Source organism: Podarcis liolepis (genome assembly GCF_965112155.1).
Source record: "Podarcis liolepis genome assembly, chromosome: 8".
NCBI lineage: Eukaryota > Metazoa > Chordata > Lepidosauria > Squamata > Lacertidae > Podarcis > Podarcis liolepis.
This window is the reverse complement of record NC_139560.1, coordinates 83,783,155-83,805,731: the sequence shown is the minus strand read 5'-3', so window position 1 is coordinate 83,805,731 and position 22,577 is coordinate 83,783,155. Positions and strand designations below refer to the sequence as shown.

Here is a 22,577-nt window from a genome sequence, read left to right as displayed (position 1 = left end):
CCCTGACCGTTAGGTCCAGTCGCGGACGACTCTGGGGTTGCGGCGCTCATCTTGCTTTACCGGCCAAGGGAGCCGGCACACAACTTCCAGGTCATGTGGCCAGCATGACTAAGCCGCTTCTGGTGAACCAGAGCAGCACACAGAAATGCCATTTACCTTCCCGCTGGAGCGGTACCTATTTATCTACTTGCACTTTGATGTGCTTTTGAACTGCTAGGTTGGCAGAAGCAGGGACCGAGCAACGGGAGCTCACCCCATTGCAGGGATTCGAACCGCTGACCTTCTGATCGGCAAGCCCTAGGCTCTGTGGTTTAACCCACAGCGCCACCCACATCCCTAAGTGAGGACAAAACCAACTAGCAATTCCCACACTCATGTTCTTGCTTGAGGCTTTGTGCCACACCTGGACTCACTACCATGCTCTCCAGGTTAGTGTTGCACATATCTTCCTATATACATAAAAATGCAAGGCTGCTATCATTTGTAGTGCTGCATCACAATCCTGGATTTCCTTGAAGTCGGAGCACAGCCCCCACTGAAGAAAATGCATGAATTCAGAGTCAGGTCAGGGAGCAAAGAGAAGGCAGGCTGTACATCACCAGCAGCCACCACAGACAGGGAAAGTGGTGGTGTAAAACAACAGGAGACATTTGAGTAAAACGGGTGGAGGGAACTGAGAATAAAATGGCAGTTTTACACCATGACAGAGGTCTTGAGTAAAGTTCTACATCTTTTATCTCTCACATGAGGAAGCTGAGGTATACAAGAGGGAAAAGTTTGAGAATAAAAAGAGAGACACTGAAAAAGAAGTGGCTGTTTTAAATAAGGGCAGAAGTTTGAGTAAAGCAGCGGTAGAGCAACACTAAGGGAAAAAATTGTTTTAAACTACAGATATTTGAGTAAAGCAGGAGTGCAGTTTTAAACAACAGCAGAGGTTTGAATGAAACAGGAATGGAAACGAAATGGTAGAGATTTTAAACGGTGGCAGAGGTTAAAATAGTGTTGAGTAGGGGTGACAATGAAGGAAGGAAAGTGGCAATTTAAAACAGGGATTGAGTACAGCAGGAAGGAAGTTAGGGAAAGCCTCTGCTTTGTTAGCTTCTGCATTGTAGCTTCTCTTTCTATTTCTCCTTCTTCAAACTGCTTTGTTTCCCTGCTTTTAGAAAAACAAGCCCTCTGTGTTATTCCACCCTGCTTCACTCAAACCTCTGCCATTTTTTGAATGCGGCAAGAAGGGAGGACACTCAAAGGGGTGGGGTGGCTGTTTTACACCTCTCCTTCCATTCCTCAGTTGTCTCAGGTGTGAGAGAGAAAGGATGCAAAGAGCCCTCAAATATTCTAGGAGGCACGGCAGCCCGGTGATAAATGGCTCCAGTCATCAACCTAGCTACTGCATTCTCTAAACGTATTATGAGTCATCTCAGAAATATTTTACAATAAAACCAGCCTATTATTATTATTATTACAGAGATTATATATATTATTTCAGAGTACCTGATATTTATTCACAAATATTTGTTGTACATCATCAGAGTTAACACAAAGGATTGACTATTCAACTCTTGGTACTACTCTATATAGTGATCACAGTCCAATTAGTTTTACTATTAACTATACAATATAATGCAAATATTAATTTGTTCTTAATACAGAATAAGTCTTTTGTTAAAACTGTTTCAGAGGAACTTAAAATTTAGCTTGATAATAATGATACCCCAAAGATTACTGATTCTATATTATGGGAATCTGCTACGGCCTTTGGGGGGGTTAAAAAAAGGTGCATCTAAGGGGGGAAAGGATGCAAGGAAATGATTAATGAAAAATTATTAGAAGCTAAAAGGCTATTATAGTGAAAGTACAGTTTGGTTTAGCAAGAAAACGTTTTTTAAAAAATAAAGGTAACAGATGATAAATTACATATTATTTAAGAAAGAAGTTTAGAAAGCAAGTTATTCCACTTAATAGGAAGGATGATAATCAATATGTTCTTAATGAGCAAGAACTAAAGGAAGGGTTTAATAAATATTATATCAAGTTATGTCTTCCAAAAATCCACAAATACAAGAAAAAACAAAAGTTTTTTCCTAATATAAGACTGTGAAACCTAACAGGTGTAGAAAAAGAATATTTGCATGCTCCAATTCAAGAAAAAGAAGTAAGGAAAATGATAGCAAAAGCTAAAGTTCAAATATCGTCCAGACCTGATGGATTTTCATTTGAGTTCTACATAGCACTTGCCTGCATTGCAGGGGGTTGGGCTAGATGACCATTGGGATATCTCCCAACTATACAATTGTATGTTATACAGGAAACTCCCCACTCACACAGAAGTGCATTCATGACCAGCCCCACCCCCTTGCAGTGCTGAAAATGGCACATACATGCTGATCGCATGGACATGGGGCGATGCCTGTCATTCTATGTTGAAGGAAGGTTAAATCCTACAAAAATTGAATGAGGATTCAGTCATGATTTTTCCCAAACCAGAAAAGAATTTATTACTACCCATGCAGCATAATCCAGTATCATTATTAAATTCTGATTAAAAATATTTCCATCAACACTGGCAAGGAGCTTTGATGTGGTAATGCATAAATAAATTTATACAGAACAGTAGGTTTTTCTTAGAAGGAGAATGGCATATAATATCCTTGAAATGATAAATATAATAATTTCATCAATGGGGGAATCATTTATCACTTTTGTCGACACTAAAAAGCTTTTGATAGGCTTGAATGGTCCTATCTTTTATATGTGCTGAAAAAAGTTGCCTTCGGAACAAGTTTTATAAAATAGATTCAGTTTACTCCAAGCAAGAGTTTTAGTGAAAGGAAGCTTATCTACAAAATTTAATCTGCAGAGAGGGCAACATCAAGGTAATAACTTGGCAACAATTAAATATCAGTTTTATATGGGCTGAAAAACAAAAACACCACAAGTTAAAGCTAAAATAACGTACACCAACAAAAATAAGGGAGGGTTGTCATCTCCTGATTTAATAAATGAATTTCAGGCAAATAATTTGGATTACCAAATGGTATTATCAACCAGGACAAGGAGAAATAGAAGCAGTAGAGGAATGTTTTGTAACAATCCCATCAAATGTATTATTATGGATGGACCCAAAAGACAGAATATTGGAGAAGGATTGTTTCTCCAGCACTTTGCACTATATGGGATAAATAAAAAGCAAACTGTGTCTATTGACATCACTAATTACATCTCTGCTATTTTATCCACCATTCAGTAAAAATGAAACCATGGAGTAGTTTGTTAACTGGCATAAAGGAGGGCTGGAAAATTATGATTGAACAAATTGGTAATAATCAAATAATGTCTATAGATCAAACGAGGGAAGCTTTGGATAATATAGAATTCATATTATATTAATATTTTTGAATTAGAGATTCTTAAAATAAATGGCCAAATAAGTTTGAGAAATCAATTTGTCAAAAACCTGGAAAAAAATTGCTCCAAAAATATCAAATTGTTTTTCACGTGGGAGATAGAACAAAAATTGACTATGTTACAAAATGGGAGGAAATTACTGAAGTGCTATGTTGTATTTTATTTTATTTTTATATACATTTTTATTAGTTTTTAACATATTAATTATCATTCATACAACAAAACTTCTCATCTTATACAATAATTTTTGGACTTCTGTCAACACCTCTGATGATTTTCCATTCTTATCACTTATTATGCATTTCTTAATTTCATATTACCTTTAATTATCTTTAAGAATTCTTCTCATTATCTTTTTTTGCAATATTTCAAATAATTCACCTTACAAAACTTCTTGCAAACCGTGCTGTGTTGTATTTTAATGCCATTTAACAGCAATGCTACATGGGGTAACAGTTCCTCAAGGCTGGATAAATCAATATTGATGTCTGTGAGGGGGGAGACTCTTTTAAACTTTGGATATTGTGGTATTTATACACAACATATGTTGTTGTTGTTGTTGTTGTTGTTGTTGTTGTTGTTCAGTCGTTTAGTCGTGTCCGACTCTTCGTGACCCCATGGACCAGAGCACGCCAGGCACTTCTGCCTTCCACTGCCTCCTGCAGTTTGGTCAAACTCATGCTGGTAGCTTCGAGAACACTGTCCAACCATCTCGTCCTTTGTCGTCCCCTTCTCCTTGTGCCCTCCTCTTTCCCAACATCAGGGGCTTTTCCAGGGAGTCTTCTCTTCTCATGAGGTGGCCAAAGTATTGGAGTCTCAGCTTCAGGATCTGTCCTTCCAGTGAGCACTCAGGGCTGATTTCCTTCAGAATGGAGAGGTTTGATCTTCTTGCAGTCCATGGGACTCTCAAGAGTCTCCTCCAGCACCATAATTCAAAAGCATCAGTTCTTCAGTGATCAGCCTTCTTTATGGTCCAGCTCTCACTTCCATACATCACTACTGGGAAAACCATAGCTTTAACTATACAGACCTTTGTTGGCAATACACAACATATACAAAGTGGGAAATGATGAGTGCTGGAAATGGATGGATGTGGAATGGATAGAGCAGATTGTATCCACTGCTGGTGGAACTGTCCTGAGGCTAAAAAAGTAATGGCATGAAATGGTATCTGATTAAGGGGATTAAAACAGATGTGAATTTTCTACATGTCTGGATAAGTTTGCCTAAACAAAAACATTTTAAACAGGCACCGAAAAAAGTACAGCAAAGGTGTCTTCCAGATATCAATAGGCAGGGGGATTCCAAAGTGTAGGTGCTGCCACACTAGAATAATGATTGCTAGAGCAGAATGAATATTATGTGGCACCTGTAACTGCGCACAGTTCCGCAGATCAAAAAAGTTGACCCTAATTTTTTATTTTTTTAAATGACTATTCCCATAAGTTCCCACTCTGTGATACTGTGATGTCAAAAGTTTTTTTGGGGGGATCCAAGATCCCCCAAATTTGACCATTAAATTCCTTTTTAAAAAAATTAAATTACTGACTGCTCCCTCCCAGAATTCAACCCTTCCCTTACAAGTTGCCCCTCAAAACTCACCTTTTGCAGGGAGCCTCTGGAACAGCCAGCACCCTGTTGTAACTAAGCCAAAATTCATGTAATTGCAATTATCACATACTCTTCCCCTTTTGCCCTGCCTCCATTCTCCACTTCCGCTGTTGTTTCACTTGTATTTATTTTAAAACTGTAAGCTCCTGTGATAGGAACCTATCAAACACAATGCAGAACACAATGTAGATAGCATTTGTTGTTGTTGTTGTTTAGTTGTTTAGTCGTTTAGTCGTGTCGGACTCTTTGTAACCCCATGGACCAGAGCACTCCAGGCACTTCTGTCTTCCACTGCCTCCCGCAGTTTGGTCAGGCTCATCCTGGTAGCTTCGAGAACACTATCCAACCATCTCGTCCTCTGTCGTCCCCTTCTCCTTGTGCCCTCCATCTTCCCGACATCAGGGTCTTTCCCAGGGAGTCTTCTCTTCTCATGAGGTGGCCAAAGTATTGGAGCCTCAACTTCAGAATCTGTCCTTCCAGTGAGCACTCAGGGCTGATTTCCTTAAGAATGGATAGGTTTGATCTTCTTGCAGTCCATGGGACTCTCAAGAGTCTCCTCCAGCACCATAATTCAAAAGCATCCATTCTTCGGCGATCAGCCTTCTTTATGGTCCAGCTCTCACTTGCATACATCACTACTGGGAAAACCATGGCTTTAACTATACAGACCTTTGTTGGCAAGGTGATGTCTCTGCTTTTTAAGATGCTGTCTAGATTTGTCATAGATAGCATATCATTATCATTAGATAGCATATCATTCAATAGCATATCATTATCATTATTATCAACAATGATGATGATGATGATGATGATAATAATAATAATAATAATAATAATAATAATAATAATAATAATCAACACAACTTTATTATTGTTATTATTCTAATAATAACTGTTGTTGTTGTTGTGTGCCATGACAGTGCAGTCTGAAGTGTTTGAATCTATTGAAAGCTACGTCAGTGGCTCCACCCTTTGCACCACTTTCCAATCTGTACAGAAGTACTTCTGTGTATAAAAGCCCCAGCTTTTTGCAACGCCAACCCCATCTCTCTCTCTCTCCCTCTCTCTCCCTCTCTCTCCCTCTCTCTCTCTCTCTCTCTGCTGTGCAGGGATGCCAGTAGCTCTGATTGATATTCCCGGCACTGTAGCTCATGCCTCGCACATTCAGCTGCATTGCTGTTTGCTTATTAGAACTTGTGAGCCCTTTGGAGCAAGTCATTATCTACTACCTCCTGGTATCAAGCCAAGGACCTTTTGCGACCTCATCTAGCAGCATTTGGAGACTTCTGTGTATTGGGCAGAACAGACACAGGAAAGGGAGGCTGGGGTGTGGAGTATTAAATGGCGAGAGTTTATAAGGCTCTTTCTGTTGACGTGTTTTCCTAAATTTTCAATTGCAACCAGTTATTGCATACCAATAGTGCTGCATGCATGCCATTTATTCGTGATTTGTAATTATTGTCATAATCCTATGGCAGTGCAGGAAAACCGTGGGTGCATAATTCATAATCCAGGTTCATAATTCATCTCCCAGTCATTCTTTTGCTCCTTGCCCTTCAACACCTCTCTGTTGACTGGCTGCAGCGGTAGAAATAAAGGAACCTTAAATTGCCTCTTTAATCTGCTTCCCGTTCTGATGCGAGAAGCAGCGGTTGGTGAGGAGACTTGGCGGAGGGAAGGGAGGTTATGTAAGTCTCCATACACACCATTGCCAACTTTCTTCCTTCTTAATTTGGGGTCTGGCTACCCACTCCTTACAAAAGTTGTATAAAGAGGAGCCACCTTCTTTTCCCTAGACCCTCATGGGAACAAGCACAGGAACTTAAAGCAGTCTCACTCTCCCTTTGAACATTCATGGCTCCCCCCCCCCCAAGAATTCTGGGAACTGCAGTTTGTTAAGGGTGCTGAGAGCTGTTAGGAGACTCCTCTTCCCATCTCAAGCCTACAATTCCCAGAGTTCATTGGGAAGAGAGATTGATTGTTAAACCACTCTGGGAATTTCAGCTCTATTGGAGGGAATAAGGGTGCACATGCAAGTCCTGCTATCCAAACACAAGGCGTTTTCAGGAAATTGTTCATTGGTGTGAACATTCACATAACGAGCTAACGATTTCCATTGCTTTCTATAGGGAAATTTCTAATGCATTCTTGAACATGGAGTTTTCACACACACACGCACACATGAAAAAACCCTGGAAAACCTCTGAAAGTTTGCAAAAGGAGGGAAAGGGAGACAGCAGAAAAATAAGAGAGCACCTTTTCCTTATTTGCTTGCTTTTTGCAAGTGAAACGGTTGCTGCAGACCAAAACACAAAAAGAAAAGTTTGCTTAAGGCTGTTTATGTGTTTACAGTACTACATGTAGGTCTGGCTGTTTGGGTACCTGTGGTGTGTATTGCGAGGTCTGGGCACTAATTCCTCATCTTTGGATAAGTGAATTTTTGTACAATGAGCATTTGGATAGCAGGCGCTGTGAGTATACAGTAAGGGCAAAGGCAGCTGTTGAAATAAAGGGCAGTTGAGAAGGTACTTTTGCCCTAGACCAGGGGTCTGCAACCCGCGGCTCCGGAGCCGCATGTGGCTCTTTTACACCTTTGCCGCGACTACGGGGCGGATACTAGCGAGGGGAGGAGGCGCATTGTGCGCCCCAACACTCCCCACTGTGGCGGGCGCTGTACTGGCTGTGACGTCGCATGGGGGCGGTGCGTGCGTTAGTCACGCACCATCCCGACGTCACCTTCCCGCCCGCCCGCTACATTGAAAGGGGGCATGCACACTGGTCACTGTTTTGAAGGGGAGTGAAGAACATACACACACAAAAAGGTAACTTGTTAATTTAACGTTTATTTCTATGAGGAGGAGTAATTCTGAGGGGTCAAACAAAGAAATAATTAAAAAAGTGACAAAAAAAGTTATTTTTATAATGACGAGTTTTGCGGCTCCCAGTTGTTTTTTCTTCGGAAACGGGTCCAAGTGGCTCTTTTTGTCTTAAAGGTTGCAGACCCCTGCCCTAGACCTTTAAGGAAGTGTCTTTAGAGAAGCTTTGGGAGAGCCAGGGAGTCCACTTGACCAGCTGCCCCTTAGATTAATATTTTGAGCACACCTGCCTGCTCTGTTTCCCTGTTGTCTCTGGGTAGATAGGGGAGTTCCATTCAGCCCATCAAAGCACTGTAAAGGAGAGCAATTCTGTGGAGTTTCCCAAAATTCTCCACAATTTGTAGGGAGAAAATGAAGTAGAACCATTGGCAGGTCTGAGCTGTTTCTGCCTGGGGACAAGTTATCAGGAATCTCAGGGCTTTGGGGGAGATAATTTTGTACTCAGTACTCAAACATAAAACATGCGTACAGTTTTGCTTACTTCAAAATGGATGATACTCGGAACGGAAAAGAAAATGTCTCCAAAATGGTGGTCCTTGGAGGACTGAGCTCTGTGAAAAATGGTGGTAGCCCTACTTGTCTCTGCAAGGCAGAGGATTGCCAGCTGCTTCTTTTTCATTGGCTCTGCTCTTGTGAATTTAGCAGCAGCCAGATACACACAAAAAGCTAATGAGAACGAAAAGTAAGCTTATCAATGCTGCAGTCCTGTGCACTAATGAATAAAATCTTTTCATCACGGGGGAACTTACTTCTAACTATACATGTAGAAGCTCAGAATGGAAGTTTCTCTAGCCAGGTGATGAATAGCTTCATCTGTTTAATTTCTTAATCTTAGCATTCTGGAGGAGTAGGAGTGCAAGTCAGTAGCAGAGCATCTTGTTTGCATGCCTGTCGGGTTAATCCCTGGTATTTCCAGGTAGAGGAAAGGTCCCTGTCTAAATCCGTGGTCAAGTGCTGTGCAGACGGTACTGAGCAAGAGGAGCCGAAGGTCTGACTTGGCAGCTTCCTGTCCTGGTTCCCACTGGGCGAAGAACTCAAATTATGGGTTCAACAAAACCGTTAATACTGAAATCAGTGCAGTACGTAAACAAAGGGAAGTTCAAGACCCTGCAGATGCAATGCATGGCTAAGCAAGCTAAGACGTTGGTCCAACAAACAACCTCCTCCTCACCTATGATCCCATGATATGGGCACAAACTTAGCCCGGCAAGCAGGACTGTTCCTTAGACCGGAAATGCAAGCGGGCATTCCTTTGAGAAGACTGGGCTCAGGCCTGTGCTGTGAATCCTCTGGAGTAGACAGGTTTCTCTTGAGGGGCCAAACCAGAGACAGACTCAGATGCCTTTGGAGGCAGGATTAGCCTCACAAGCAAGATGTCTGGGTGGACCCTGGCAACTCCTGAGATGCAGAAGCTGCATGCCTGGGTGATGGGATTGGGCAGAGAGGATCCCGCCAAACTTGCACCTCTCCCTGAATCCTCATCCGCAAGCCCCTGGCAGGGTCTGTCCAACCCCACTGAGACCCTCTCCAGGAGCATCCATTGCATCCAGCCAGCCCTGCTACTTGGAACTCATGGCGCTTCCTATGGGCAAAGCAAGAGGACGTAGGGACACCAACTTTTAGCTCCACCTACCACTCACTGCCATGTCCTCTGCCCCACCAGGCCCAATGCACAGACAGGGTCAAGCAGGAACTGGGAAGAAGCAACTATTACCATTATTTCAATCATAGTCATTGCCAACATTTCTGGCACAGAGGGGAGTAGATAGCTTTGCAAGCCTCCATGGAGCCCATTGGCCCCACATTGGTGACTTCTAGTATAGAAAGCATTATTAGTGAAAATGCTGGGTAAATCTTTCAAAATAATAATGCTAATTTACATCATTTATGCAGGTTACAGATTCAGCTTTTCTTGTGGCCAATGTAAGTTCCTCTGTGGGGCATTGTTTTCTTTTTCTTTAAAGGTAATGCAGAGGAAACTCTAGGCTTGCAGGCAAACAGTGTACGCTTAATAATGTAGTTTGCATATAAAGGGCATAATTCTCCTCCTTCTCATCTTACTGCTTCCCCTTGACAAAATGATGAGATGGATAGCCACATCAAAGTGAGTAAGTATTGAGTAGCAACTACCAGCAGGTGTCTCTGTGGCTGCAGCTGAGAAGGAAACAAACTCCGTAAGCGGAACCAGAGCACAGAGCAACGAAGGTACGCTGTGAATTGCAGCGGGCAGTGGAAGTGATAAGAGCCCAAGCAACTCTTCCCAAGGAACACCCAGAACTGGCTCAGGTGTTGCTGGTCAGGAAACCAAGTGGTAGTGACATTACTGAATGATAATAAGTGTGTTCACCTGCTGTGTTAGAAGCCCTGTGACTCAGGGGTAGGGCAGGCAGAGGTCCCAGCTTCAGTCGCTGGCATCTCTAGGTAAGGCAAGGACAGACTCTAGTTTGAAACCCTGGAAAAGCACTGCCAGTTACTAGCAGCAATAGTGAGTTAGAGGGACCACTGATATAAGGCAGCCTCCTCTGTTTCCAGACTACCAAGAAGTGTGGGTGTTGTTCACACCACATTTGCAATGTGTTGCAGGAAACCAACTGCCTCATTAAAGAGGGATTTGTTCCCCAAGATGTTCCATATCACGCTGAACAGTAATCAAAAGAGCGTGAAATGTGCTGGCCAGGAAGAGTTTTCTCCCAGCCCACCTCTGCATCAGAATATCAGCTGGCTGGAACAGGCGCCTTTTCAAGCAACAGAAATGGACCGCCCTCAGCCCTCGATATATTAAGGGGAAAGGAACCACCCTGCTGTTGGCAATCTGGAATCTTTCTGAGACTGCAGTTCTTTAAGGCCATCGTTTTGGAAGAGACACACTCCAGTGTGTTGTTTTAAATTCCGCACTTTCTAGAACTCCTAATGAATTATTATTATTATTATTATTATTATTATTATTATTATTATTATTATTACAAAGTAAGTTGTAACAAATATTGTGGGATGCATGTATACTCAGAAGAAAATCGCATTGAATTAAATGGAGTAAACAGTCAGATAGTGCTTGGTGTGCTCTGGTCCATGGGGTCATGAAGAGTCGGACACGACTAAACGACTAAACAACAACAACAAACAGTCAGATATGAGGGCAACAATCTGGTTTTCTTTCTAAGTTCAGAGTTCTGAAATTTCTTATTTGAGGAGTGGCAGCAATGCATTTGCAATCCCTTTTTCGTCAAGCTTGCTGTCATGTGCAATTTGCTGCAGTTTTCAGTTAGTATGATTATGCACATTAATTAAACCATACAAAAAGGATTGAACAGGGATCTTTTTCATATGGATTTAGTTTTTGTGTGAGTTTGGTCTTTCAAGGGGGGTACTATTGCATCCAGAACCAGTTGTAAACCTCCTTCTGGATCTGGATCTGGGGAACTCACAATCTTGCTCAGATTTAAACTCAGGTTATTCACCCTCACCCACCCCAGAACTGTCTCCAGCCATCGGTTCAGAACTTCAGCAACCCCTTGATTAGAGGATGACAAAGAGAGGTAGAGTTGTGTGTCACCAATGTACTAACAGCACTGCAAGCTTCTCGATGGCTTTCCTCATTGGCTGAAAATCATATAGACTCCCATGGAACTCTGTAAACCCTGGCACCACCCTATTAAGTACGGCCACCTGGGAAGGGCCAAAACTACTGTAAGATGGTGCCCCCTTTAGCCCAACCCCAACAGGTGACCTAGAAGGATACCATGGTAGGTGGTACTGAAAGCTGCTATGAGAGGTCCAGAACTAATATGGTAGCACATAACCCATCCATTCACCAGTGAAAGCTACTTTTTGTCCCGTAACCAGGCCTGCAACCAGACTGGAATGGATCCAAATAATCACCATCACCCAAGACTGTCTGGAATTAAGAGGTAACCACTCATCCAGCACCTTGCCCTCAAGAGGGAAATTTGAGACCGAGGGGTCCATAAGTAGTCTTATCAGCACCTCCTTGAAGCAGATAGGAACAAACCCTTCCTTCAGGGAGGTATTAAGCTACCTCAGAAGCCTAGACACCCAGTCCTAAAAGGCAAGGGTCAAGTGAGCAGGTGGTAGGCCCAGGGACAGTCCATCCCATTTCACCACCTGAGCTGAAATGGGAAGGAGCCCTCCTGCTGAAACCTCACTTAGCAGGCTTGTGCAGCTTCCAGGTTCCAGAGAGATCTCGCAAGAGGCCTGCAAGATCTCACGGAAACCTGGAAGATGCTGATTTCCCTTGCTTTTTGATCAGTCATGGCAGCAGGGGCAGGCAGAGTGCTCCCCCACCGCAGGAGAAGTGACTACAGTGGCTTCTGGTTAGATATCACAAGAACCCCATGAGATCTCACCAGAAGCCACAACTGTTTATCTATCCTCACTTCTTCACCTGAGGTGGCTGCCTCAGATCACAGGAAGAAAGCAATCTATGAAAAAAGTTTAGTGTTTGACAAGATTAAGGGAGGGAGGAAACTACTGGAAACACTAAAGAGGCTAGAATCATAGAATTGCACAGTTGGAAGGGACCCCAAGGGTCATCCAGTCCAGACCCCTGCAATGCAGGAATCTCAGCTAAAACATCCATGACAGATGGCCACTCAACCTCTGCTTAGAAGCCTCCAAGGAAGGAGAGTCCACAACCTCCCAAGGGAGACTGTTCCACTGTCAAACAGCTCTTACTGTCAGAAAGTTCTTTCTGAATGTTTAGTCGGAATCTTCTTTCTTGCAACTTGAAGCCATTGGTTCGGGTCCTGCCCTCCAGAGCAGGAGACAACAAGCTTGCTGCATCTTCCATGGCTTTTAGATATTTGAAGATGTGGTCTAAACCACAGAGCCTAGGGCTTGCCGATTAGAAGGTCGGCGGTTCAAATCCCCGCGACGGGCTGAGCTCCCGTTGCTCGGTCCCTGCTCCTGCCAACCTAGCAGTTCAAAAGCACGAAGTGCAAGTAGATCAATAGGTACCGCTCCAGCGGGAAGGTAAACGGCGTTTCCATGTGCTGCTCTGGTTCGCCAGAAGCGGCTTAGTCATGCTGGCCACATGACCCAGAAAACTCTCTGCAGACAAACGTCGGCTCCCTCAGCCTGAAAGCGAGATGAGCGCCGCAACCCCAGAGTCATCCACGACTGAACTTAACGGTCAGGGGTTCCTTTATCTTTACTATCTAAATTAAAATACAGTAGTACCTCAGGTTAAGTACTTAATTTGTTCCGGAGGTCTGTTCTTAACCTGAAACTGTTCTTAACCTGAAGCACCACTTTAGCTAATGGGGCCTCCCGCTGCTGCCGCGCCATCAGAGCACGATTTCTGTTCTCATCCTGAAGCAAAGTTCTTAACCTGAAGCACTATTTCTGGGATAGCGGAGTCTGTAACCTGAAGCGTATGTAACCTGAGGTACCACTGTACAGCTTCCAGCTTTGAGGTTTTACTACATAGCAGTTGAATTCTGGTTTGATTCTATATGATATATGTGAGTAAGAAGCCTACTTCATGCTCCTCCGTTGCCAGATCGCTTTTATTGTTTGACTCTATTGGTCCTACATTCTAGTTTGTGTTTTGGTTAGAGTAAAAGTGGCTGTTCTGCATTGACCAGAGTACTTCCAGGATCTCATCTGACTCCAGAATGCTATGAATGATATGATTCTATGAAAACTTTGACACAACCGCCTAATTTCTGACCCCGAGGACAGACTGTTTAGGAATGGATCTACATGAGTTTGCATTAGGGATAAAGGGACCCCTGACCATTAGGTCCAGTCATGACCGACTCTGGGGTTGCAGTGCTCATCTCGCTTTACTGGCCGAGGGAGCCGGCGTACAGCTTCCGGGTCATGTGGCCAGTAGGACTAAGCTGCTTCTGGCGAACCAGAGCAGCGCACGGAAACGCCGTTTACCTTCCCCCCAGAGTGGTACATATTTATCTACTTGCACTTTGATGTGCTTTCGAACTGCTAGGTTGGCAGGAGCAGGGACCAAGCAACGGGAGCTCACCCTGTTGCGGGGATTTAAACCGCCGACCTTCTGATCGACAAGTCCTAGGCTCTGGTTTAACCCACAGCGCCACCTTCGTCCCTCTGTATTAGGGATATGCAGCCCAAATTATGAAGTGAATTTGGGTGAGGTTTTCACATGTTTGTGTTGGACTGTACCAGCAATAAGGCATCTCACATCACACCAGGGACCCTCTAAAGTCTGATGTTGATCTGTGGACTTAGCCACCCCCTCCCCCCAAACCACGACATTTTCCTATTTAACATAAAGCAACTATTGCAATTAAACAAAAAACACCCTGAGCTCAAGTGGGAAGAAGGTGGAGAGGTGGGCTTTTTTTGGTGGTCAGATCTAGGTTTTTACGAGAGCGAAATATTCTTCCAAGGCATACATATTACAATGATTTGGAGGAGGAATGTTGAAGTAAATAAAAAGCATTTGTTTCCTTGATGCTGTTCTGCGAGTTCTGCCTGAAAAAGCAGGGGGCTTGGAAGAAGAGTGGACTGTTGGCATTCTTCCCAGCTGCTTTCTGTTTTCTAGCAAACAACTGAAAATCAATATTTCAATCAATTTGACTTCATTCTGCTGTTTTTCATTTTTTCCAGATTGTGTAAGTTTGGTTGTTATTTTGCAAACTTTTAGGAGGGATCAGTATAGGGTCATTCCATTTTACCCCTGCCTTAGTTCAGCTGTACGGCTTTTATTTATGTGATTTATTTATTTGTTTCTTTTTTTATTCTAATCACATTCTGTGTTTTAACAAACAACACCCGCTATAATTACTTGTTTTAAATTCTCTTTGTTCCATTTAATTTTTCCTTTTGTTTGTCTTTAAAAAAAAATGCCTTGTTGCTTAATGTGTCTATTGCTTTTATTAATTTTGCGATTTAGTTGAATACTTTAAAAATATCAAGAATACTCAGGGATGTTGAGACCTTCTGAGAGTTAAAACCTCTATGCATAGAATCTGCAGTCTGCCTAGTCAGAATGAAACCCGGACAGACGGATGGATGGATGGATGGATGGATGGATGGATGGATGGATGTATTTATTAATTAAATTTCTGTACTGCTATTCATCCAAGGATCACCTGGCAATTTAAAATGTAAAATCACAAAAACATATACCATAGCAACAAACAAAACAGTAACCCCCAGCACCTGAGTTTAAAAGGCCATAGATGGTTTAATTAGCCAAAGGCCTGGGAGAAAAGGGATGTTTTTGCCTGATGCCTAAAGATTTGTAAGGAAGGCCCCAGGTCAGCCTCCCTGGGAAAAGGGTTCCCCAAATGGGGAGCCACCACGGAAAAGGCTCGTTTTCATGTTACCACCCACCAGACCTCTTGTGAGGGAGGCCCATGAAGAAGGGTTTCAAAGGATGATCACAGGGTCCAGGCTGGTTCATATGGGGAGAGGCCATCCTTGAGGTATTGCGGTCAGTGCATAAGCTAAACAAGCTATAGCTTAGGGCCCCACTCTCTTGGGGCCCCAAAAAAATTTAAAGGGGGGGGGGGAAACCTGGATGTACATTTCCAAAATATAAGATAAAAAACAAATAAAACAAACCTACATACAGCAACAGTGTTTTGTATTGTGTAGTCTCCTATGATGTAAGTAATGGGCCCCGCCTGCTAGCCTGCTCCCTAAAATATCACTGGTTTGCTCATTTCTATATACAGTACAGATCGACAATTGCTTTGATAAAATACATATTTTGTTATGTGCAAATGGCTTTAGATACCTATTAGGTCCATAAATTACCATATGGCATATATTCAACACAAAAAAACCAGTGACAATTTGTTGTTGACAAAGGACAGCTGGACATATAAAAGGCCCCATTACCTTCAATGGGTGGCATTGTGGGTTAAACCACAGAGCCTAGGACTTGCCGATCAGAAGGTCGGCGGTTTGAATCCCCGTGCTAGGGTGAGCTCCCGTTGCTCGGTCCCTGCTCCTGCCAACCTAGCAGTTCAAAAGCACCTCAAAGTGCAAGTAGATAAATAGGTATCGCTCGGGTGGGAAGGTAAACGCCGTTTCCGTGCGCAGCTTTGTTTCGCCAGAAGTCATGCTGGCCACATGACCCGGAAGCTGTACGCCGGCTCCCTCGGCCAATAAAGCGAGATGAGCGCCACAACCCCAGAGTCGGTCACAACTGGACCTAATGGTCAGGGGTCCCTTAACCTTTTACCTTCAGTAGCTTAGGGCCTCATCAAACCTAAATCCAGCCCTGATTGCGGTCCTGAGCCATTTAAGGCTTTATAGGTCAAAACCAGCACTTTGAATTGGGTCCGGAAGCTAAATGGCAGCCAGTGCCGTCTGGGCAGGATCGGTGCAATATACTCAAACTGCACTGAGGTATCACCACCCCACCATATTCAACCTTGCAGTAAGGACAGCAAAGAGGAGCTTCAGACCTGGTTAATCAAGAGGGTTGCCATGAGCCCTGTGTGGGATGGGTGATCTGCCAGAGGGAGAAAGGGATTCTGAGATGGGGGGCAGAGGCAGTTCAAACGCCTTGCTTGCCGTATCCACCATCCCTGCAAATCGGAACGGTTCAGACCAAGCCGTGCAATCGCTGCTTGCCAGTCCGCTGCTAAGTCATTGTGGGGCGATTTAAAGTAATGAGCAATGTCTCCACCATTTGACAGGTTGTTAGTTTCACGCCTTTCCCTGGTCGGAGCCCATCCTGCACGGTATCAGTTTCATTGGCGCTTGACAGCCCCAACTAAGAATGTTCTCTTTCAGGCAGATCTAATTCAGGGGGTTTTGTATGTCTCCTACCAGATGCCAGTTGCATTCCCCTGCTAGATTGTCCGTCTCAACAACTTAGCGCATCTAAGTTATGTTGGTATAGAGCAAAAAGGACCTTGGTGGGTATGGGAGAGATTAAATTATACAGCCATCTTGCACGCTGGCAAGCCGCCACCCCCACGACATACATTTTGGGGGACTGGCGTCTACTTCATCAGGCGCCTCTGTGACTATGGCACTTATGAGCAAAGAAACCACTTTGAAAGGGTACATAACTTGAAAGGAAGGGTAAAAATATGTAAAACAGTGATTTATTATAGATAGATAGATGATAGATAGATAGATAGATAGATAGATAGATAGATAGATAGATAGATGATAGATAGATAGATAGATATGATAGATAGATAGATAGATAGATAGATGATAGATAGATAGATAGATAGATAGATAGATAGATAGATAGATAGATGGATGATAGATAGATGATAGATAGATGATAGATAGATAGATAGATAGATAGATAGATGATAGATAGATAGATGAGAGAGAGAGAGAGAGAGAGATGATAGATGATAGATAGATAGATGATAGATAGATAGATAGATAGATAGATAGATAGATAGATAGATAGATAGATAGATAGATAAGAGAGAGAGAGAGAGAGAGAGAGAGAGAGAGAGATAAATGATAGATAGATGATAGATAGACATACACGTACATACACACACACACACACACACACACACACACTAGGGAATCTTGGAGGTTTAGATGTACCTTTTATGTGCTTTGTACTTTTGAGGAGGCAGCATCACAAAGTGTGAGAAGGCATCTTGAATCTCTGCCTTATGTTTAGTACAAAGATCGTTGGCATTGACTATCTTCAGGTTGCTAACAGCTCTTAGTATTTATTACTGTTGCATGTACTGGGTACAGTCTAGCTCATCTCATGATCTAGGTGGGCTCTCTTAACGAAGAAGTGTTTCTCAGGTTGCATTGATAAGTTGAGCTTCCTTGCTATTCATTGTAGTCAGTGGCGTCGCAACAGGGGCGGTGCGGGCGGTGTGCCCCGGGTGCCATGTCTGGGGGGGGGTGACAAGAAGGCACCTCGCGGGGGCTCGTGACGGTGTGAGCAGCCATTGCACCGTCACAGCCACATGTGGAGGATCCTCCATTTGCGGCTGTAGCCACGAGCAGAGGATCCTGGTGGCGCTGGAGCGACGCCACCAGCAAACTGCTATGTCCGGCGCATGTGCAGCATCGCTACTTTGGCGCATAAACAGTACGTAGCGACACCGCACATGCGCCGTACATAGCGGTTTGCTGCCCTGGGTGTCACGACGCCTTCGTTTGCCCCTGATTGTAGTGGCAACATTTTGCAGTTCACCTATGGAATATGTTTTTGTGATTTTTTGTTGTTTTGTTTTTGTTTTTGCGCAGTTACCTCATCGCCGAGTGACATTCTCTGCAGCCAATCAGGCGCAAGATCTGCAGGACCCCTCCCAACACAGTTACTATGACAGTGGTCTTGAGGAGTCAGAAACACCAAGCAGCAAGTCGTCATCGGGGCCCCGCATTGGACCACTGGCTTTGCCGGAGGATCACTATGAGCGCACCACGCCAGACGGCAGCATTGGGGAAATTGAGCACCCTGAGAATGGTAAGGACCCTGCTCAAAATGGCTAAGGCTCTTTAGGAAACCCACCAGTATGAGTAGATCTGCTTCCCACTTGCCAAAGAGCGTGCACTGCTGCTACCAAAGCAAGGAAGAGAGCAGGATTGTGCATCGGGCGTCAACAGTGGCAGGGAAATACTTTGATGGTAAATTTGCTGTAAAAATTTGGGACAGATCGATATCCAAAGAGTGGATAGGGGAAGGAATGAAAGGAGCAGAAGACACACAGGGTTTCAAGACATGAGTTTGTAGCAGACTATTCAGCATATGGATGGATTTAATCCATACCCTTCCATGAGTTTGCTATGATCTGCATTCTGTTCAGTCTACCTTCCGACTTAACTTGGTGTAATTCTCAACATAATTTCCGATTTGGTGAATGCCTTTTTTTGTGCACCGTTTTCAGTTTCCATCTATGTTCTTGCTGCTGGTGGTTACTGATGCACACCAGAACATATGCACAGGGCAAAAAGGGACCTTGGATGTGATGACACAATAGGATTCACATTCCTTTCCGTGTTGTAAATTAGTCAGTCCCCAGATGTACTGGTGCACATCAGTAAACCGTAAGAAAAGAAGATACAGCCTGTGGACTTCAGAAAACTGCAAAGTCCAGAAAACAAAGTGGAAGAATAGCAGATCACTAATGCATCAACATGGGGCGTGGGTGGCGCTATGGATTAAACCACAGAGCCTAGGACTTGGCAATCAGAAGGTTGGCAGTTTGAATCCCCGCAATGGGGTGAGCTCCCGCTGCTCGGTCCCAGCTCCTGCCAACCTAGCAGTTCGAAAGCACATCAAAGTGCAAGTAGATCAATAGGTACCACTCCAGCGGGAAGGTAAACGGGGTTTCCGTGCACTGCTCTGGTTTGCCAGAAGCAGCTTAGTCATGCTGGTCACATGACCTGGAAGCTGTACGCCTGCTCCCTCGGCCAATAAAGCGAGATGAGCATTGCAACCCCAGAGTCGGCCACGACTGGACCTAACGGTCAGGGGTCCCTTTATCTTTAATGCATCAACACTTATGTAGAAATGAAACCCCAAAACAAAGACAGAAATTTGCATGTTGAGCAGCAGCTTGGGTACATGCTTGCCTTGGGCTGCTAAGGATTAAGGAAGTAGGAGGGAAGAAAAAGAGGAGGCCAAAAATAACCTACCTCAATTTATTATTAAGATTTCCAGCGCCACTTGAATGAAATAATTCACCCCGCTGAATTTTAATGGTGGGGGGAGGGGCAACAGGAGGTTAAGTAACAGGGAGAGAAGATGTTTGTGTGTGTGTGAAAGTTTTGAGTGTGAGTGTGCTTTAGGGGAATGTGTGTAAAAGAGAGTTGTGGGTGATCCTGAAAGAGAGAACTGTAGGTTAAGGAATGGTTTTATGCTTTTGGCATCAGCCCCCACCTCTGCCTTTGTCCTTGGGTTCTGGGGCAAGTTAACTGTCTCCTTAGTTAGTATCACTACTTTTCCTTCTGTGAAATGGGTTCCTGTTGGAGCATAAACCTGGCTTAAAAGAGGTGATTTTGTGCATTGGGTATCAGATCCTTTCCCCTGCCTTGCACTCAGGTTTGGGGACACATACATTTCATGGTCTTGCAGAGAGATTGTTAATTTTTAAATTAAATTGGGGGGGGGGCGGGAAAATATATATAATATACCTGCATTCGGGTGTTACATGATGCTGTGCTAAAATAGAGTATCCACAAGTAAATCCAGTGCCAGAAACAAGTAAAAAGATGTCTGAAAGACAAGAATATGAACAGGTAAGGCTTGCCTCACAATTGTATTTCCATGCTAGAAAAGGCTTGCCCTGTTTAATTTGTGCCAGCCACACAGTCGTTAAAAGCACAAGAAATCATTCACTTTGTTCCTGTTCCTGTACTTCTCACTGCCAGCTGCTCCTGTTGGAAGAGAACAAATCTCTTAATCAGGGAAGATACAGAAAATCCCTCACATTCCTTCCTTCTGGTTGCTTAGCAACAGTGATTAAGTGACTAAGCATCCTTAGCAACAGCAGTGCCTCCATATCTGCCTAATAAACCTTAGAATGTTGCCTCCATGTTCTGCTTTCTTTAAAGAGCTAGGAGCCCAATGGAGGCAGGGAGAGAATGAACATGAAGATGAACTAGAAATTATTCAAAGTTCTACTCCAAAATGAACTTAATTCACCTTTAGTTTACCTGGCAACTTTGGGAAACTACTTTTGTGTGTAGTTCAGATTTATTTATTTTTTTAGCTAGTTCAGTGAACTTGGTTCAACTGAAGGAATTCATTCCAAGCACTGATGATACCTCCACCTTGTTCTGCAACAGTACCTCAATCCAGCCTAGATGCTGGATTTAAATATACTTAACATACTTAAATATACTTAACATAATGTAACATAAGGAAAAAGGATAAATCCCTCACTTGATGATTTTATTCACTAAGCAAGTCCAGGTATTTTATGTCCACCAAAAATCCATAGCTGACAGCTCCAACTGGTTTCCCTCAGACCTTCAGAATATCTTAAAGAACAACATTTTTGAGCCATTCTGCAAGTTTCACATACCATTTGGGTGGTAGATTTCTAGACACTGGGTGATAGTCAACTAAGTTTTACTTAAAGTAGACTTACATGTTGAAGTTAATGGACCTAAGTCAAGCCATGTTCATTAATTTCCACGGGTTAAACATCAGATTGCAGATGTGGGGGGGGGGTCATATTTTTGGATACTTCCTCACGTAAAAACTCCCTGCATGTTAGCTCCGGGGAGGGGAATAAAATTGGACAAAATACCTGTCGAAATGCAGTATACTCTGTCCATTTATTATACATTACATTTATTTATATCAGGATACAAATCCTCCCAATGTAGCTTTGAAGTAACATAAAGATACATCAACAAAATCACAATAATAATATTGTTTACTCTTTTTATCCACTCACCATAGTACAGTAATGTACTCATGCATCTGTATACCATTGCACTATAAGAACTATATGTTGCTGTTGTTTAGTCGTTTAGTTGTGTCCAACTCTTCGTGACCCCCATAGACCAGAGCACGCCAGGCATTCCTGCCTTCCAGTTTGGTCAAACTCATGAGTGTAGCTTTGAGAACACTGTCCCACCATCTCATCCTCTGCCGTCCCCTTCTCCTTGTGCCCTCCATCTTTCCCAACATCAGGGTCTTTTCCAGGGAGTCTTCTCTTCTCATGAGGTGGCCAAAGTATTGGAGCCTCAGCTTCAGGATCTGTCCTTCCAGTCAGCACTCGGGGCTGATTTCCTTCAGAATGGAGAGGTTTGATCTTCTTGCAGTCCATGGAACTCTCAAGGGTCTCTTCCAGCACCACAATTGAAAAGCATCAATTCTTCAGCGATCAGCCTTCTTTATGGTCCAGCTCTCACTTCCATACATCACTACTGGGAAAACCATAGCTTTAACTATACGGACCTTTGTCAGCTATATAGTGAATTCTTAATGAGTGGCTGGGCTTCAGTTCCTGCACAGAAGCACCCCCTTTGCAAAGTTTTCACATTTTGCATTTCCACTTACTGTGCTGTAGTATATGCAGAAAATAACTTAGGAGGAGTCCCTGTTCTCAGGTGAACCATCATAGTAAACATGTAGCCTAGCTAGATGAATGGAAGGGTTGGCTCCAGGCTGTTGTAGTTCTTTGGTCAACCAAGCATTAGTAGACCCCCTTTGGTACCACCCCTTGCTTCTTGTTGATTTGGATCCTGAACCAAAAGCATAGACTTCTCTATTGGACTGCTCCATTAATTATGCTCTCTTTTTGTCAATAGTGTTTATATCCTTCTAACTATACAAATCCCATTACTGAATATTCCAAATACACTTACCAAGGAAGAAGCCCCCACACTGAACATAGTGGGACTTAATCCTGAGCAGACATACAAAGCATTCTGTGGCTCAGATCTGCTGCAAAGTGCACTCTTTGCCTGCCAGCCTGAAATTCCAGTGGGTGGCTATAGACTGTGAGGAAAGATGGATCTGAGATTTGGAGGTGATGCCATCTAAGGAGGGAAGAACTCACAATAGCAAGGGGAAGAAAGAGAGACATGATTAGGCTGGAAACAGAAGATGGAGAAGCAGGGAGACCCTGAGGGTTTTGCTAGGCTTGCTTGCCAAGAGAGAAGGGAGATTTAATACCTGTCCTTGGGTGGCGGCTTAATGGGTTGGCGTCAAGGCAGTGGAAACAATTGAAACAATCCTGTCTTTGTTTTGCACTAGCTGCATGCTCTCTCCTT

General features: G+C 43.5%; 1 protein-coding gene across 6 annotated transcripts in view; it reads left to right on the top strand.

The window, feature by feature from the left end:
* PCDH1 (protocadherin 1) overlaps positions 1-22,577 on the top strand; it is an 80,708-nt gene that overhangs the window by 46,371 nt on the left and 11,760 nt on the right. For all 6 annotated transcript variants that reach the window (XM_083519058.1, XM_083519059.1, XM_083519061.1 and 3 more), the window contains exon 4: positions 18,093-18,312. In XM_083519058.1, coding sequence (XP_083375184.1) covers positions 18,093-18,312 — 220 coding nt within the window. The remainder of the gene's footprint in view (positions 1-18,092; positions 18,313-22,577) is intronic.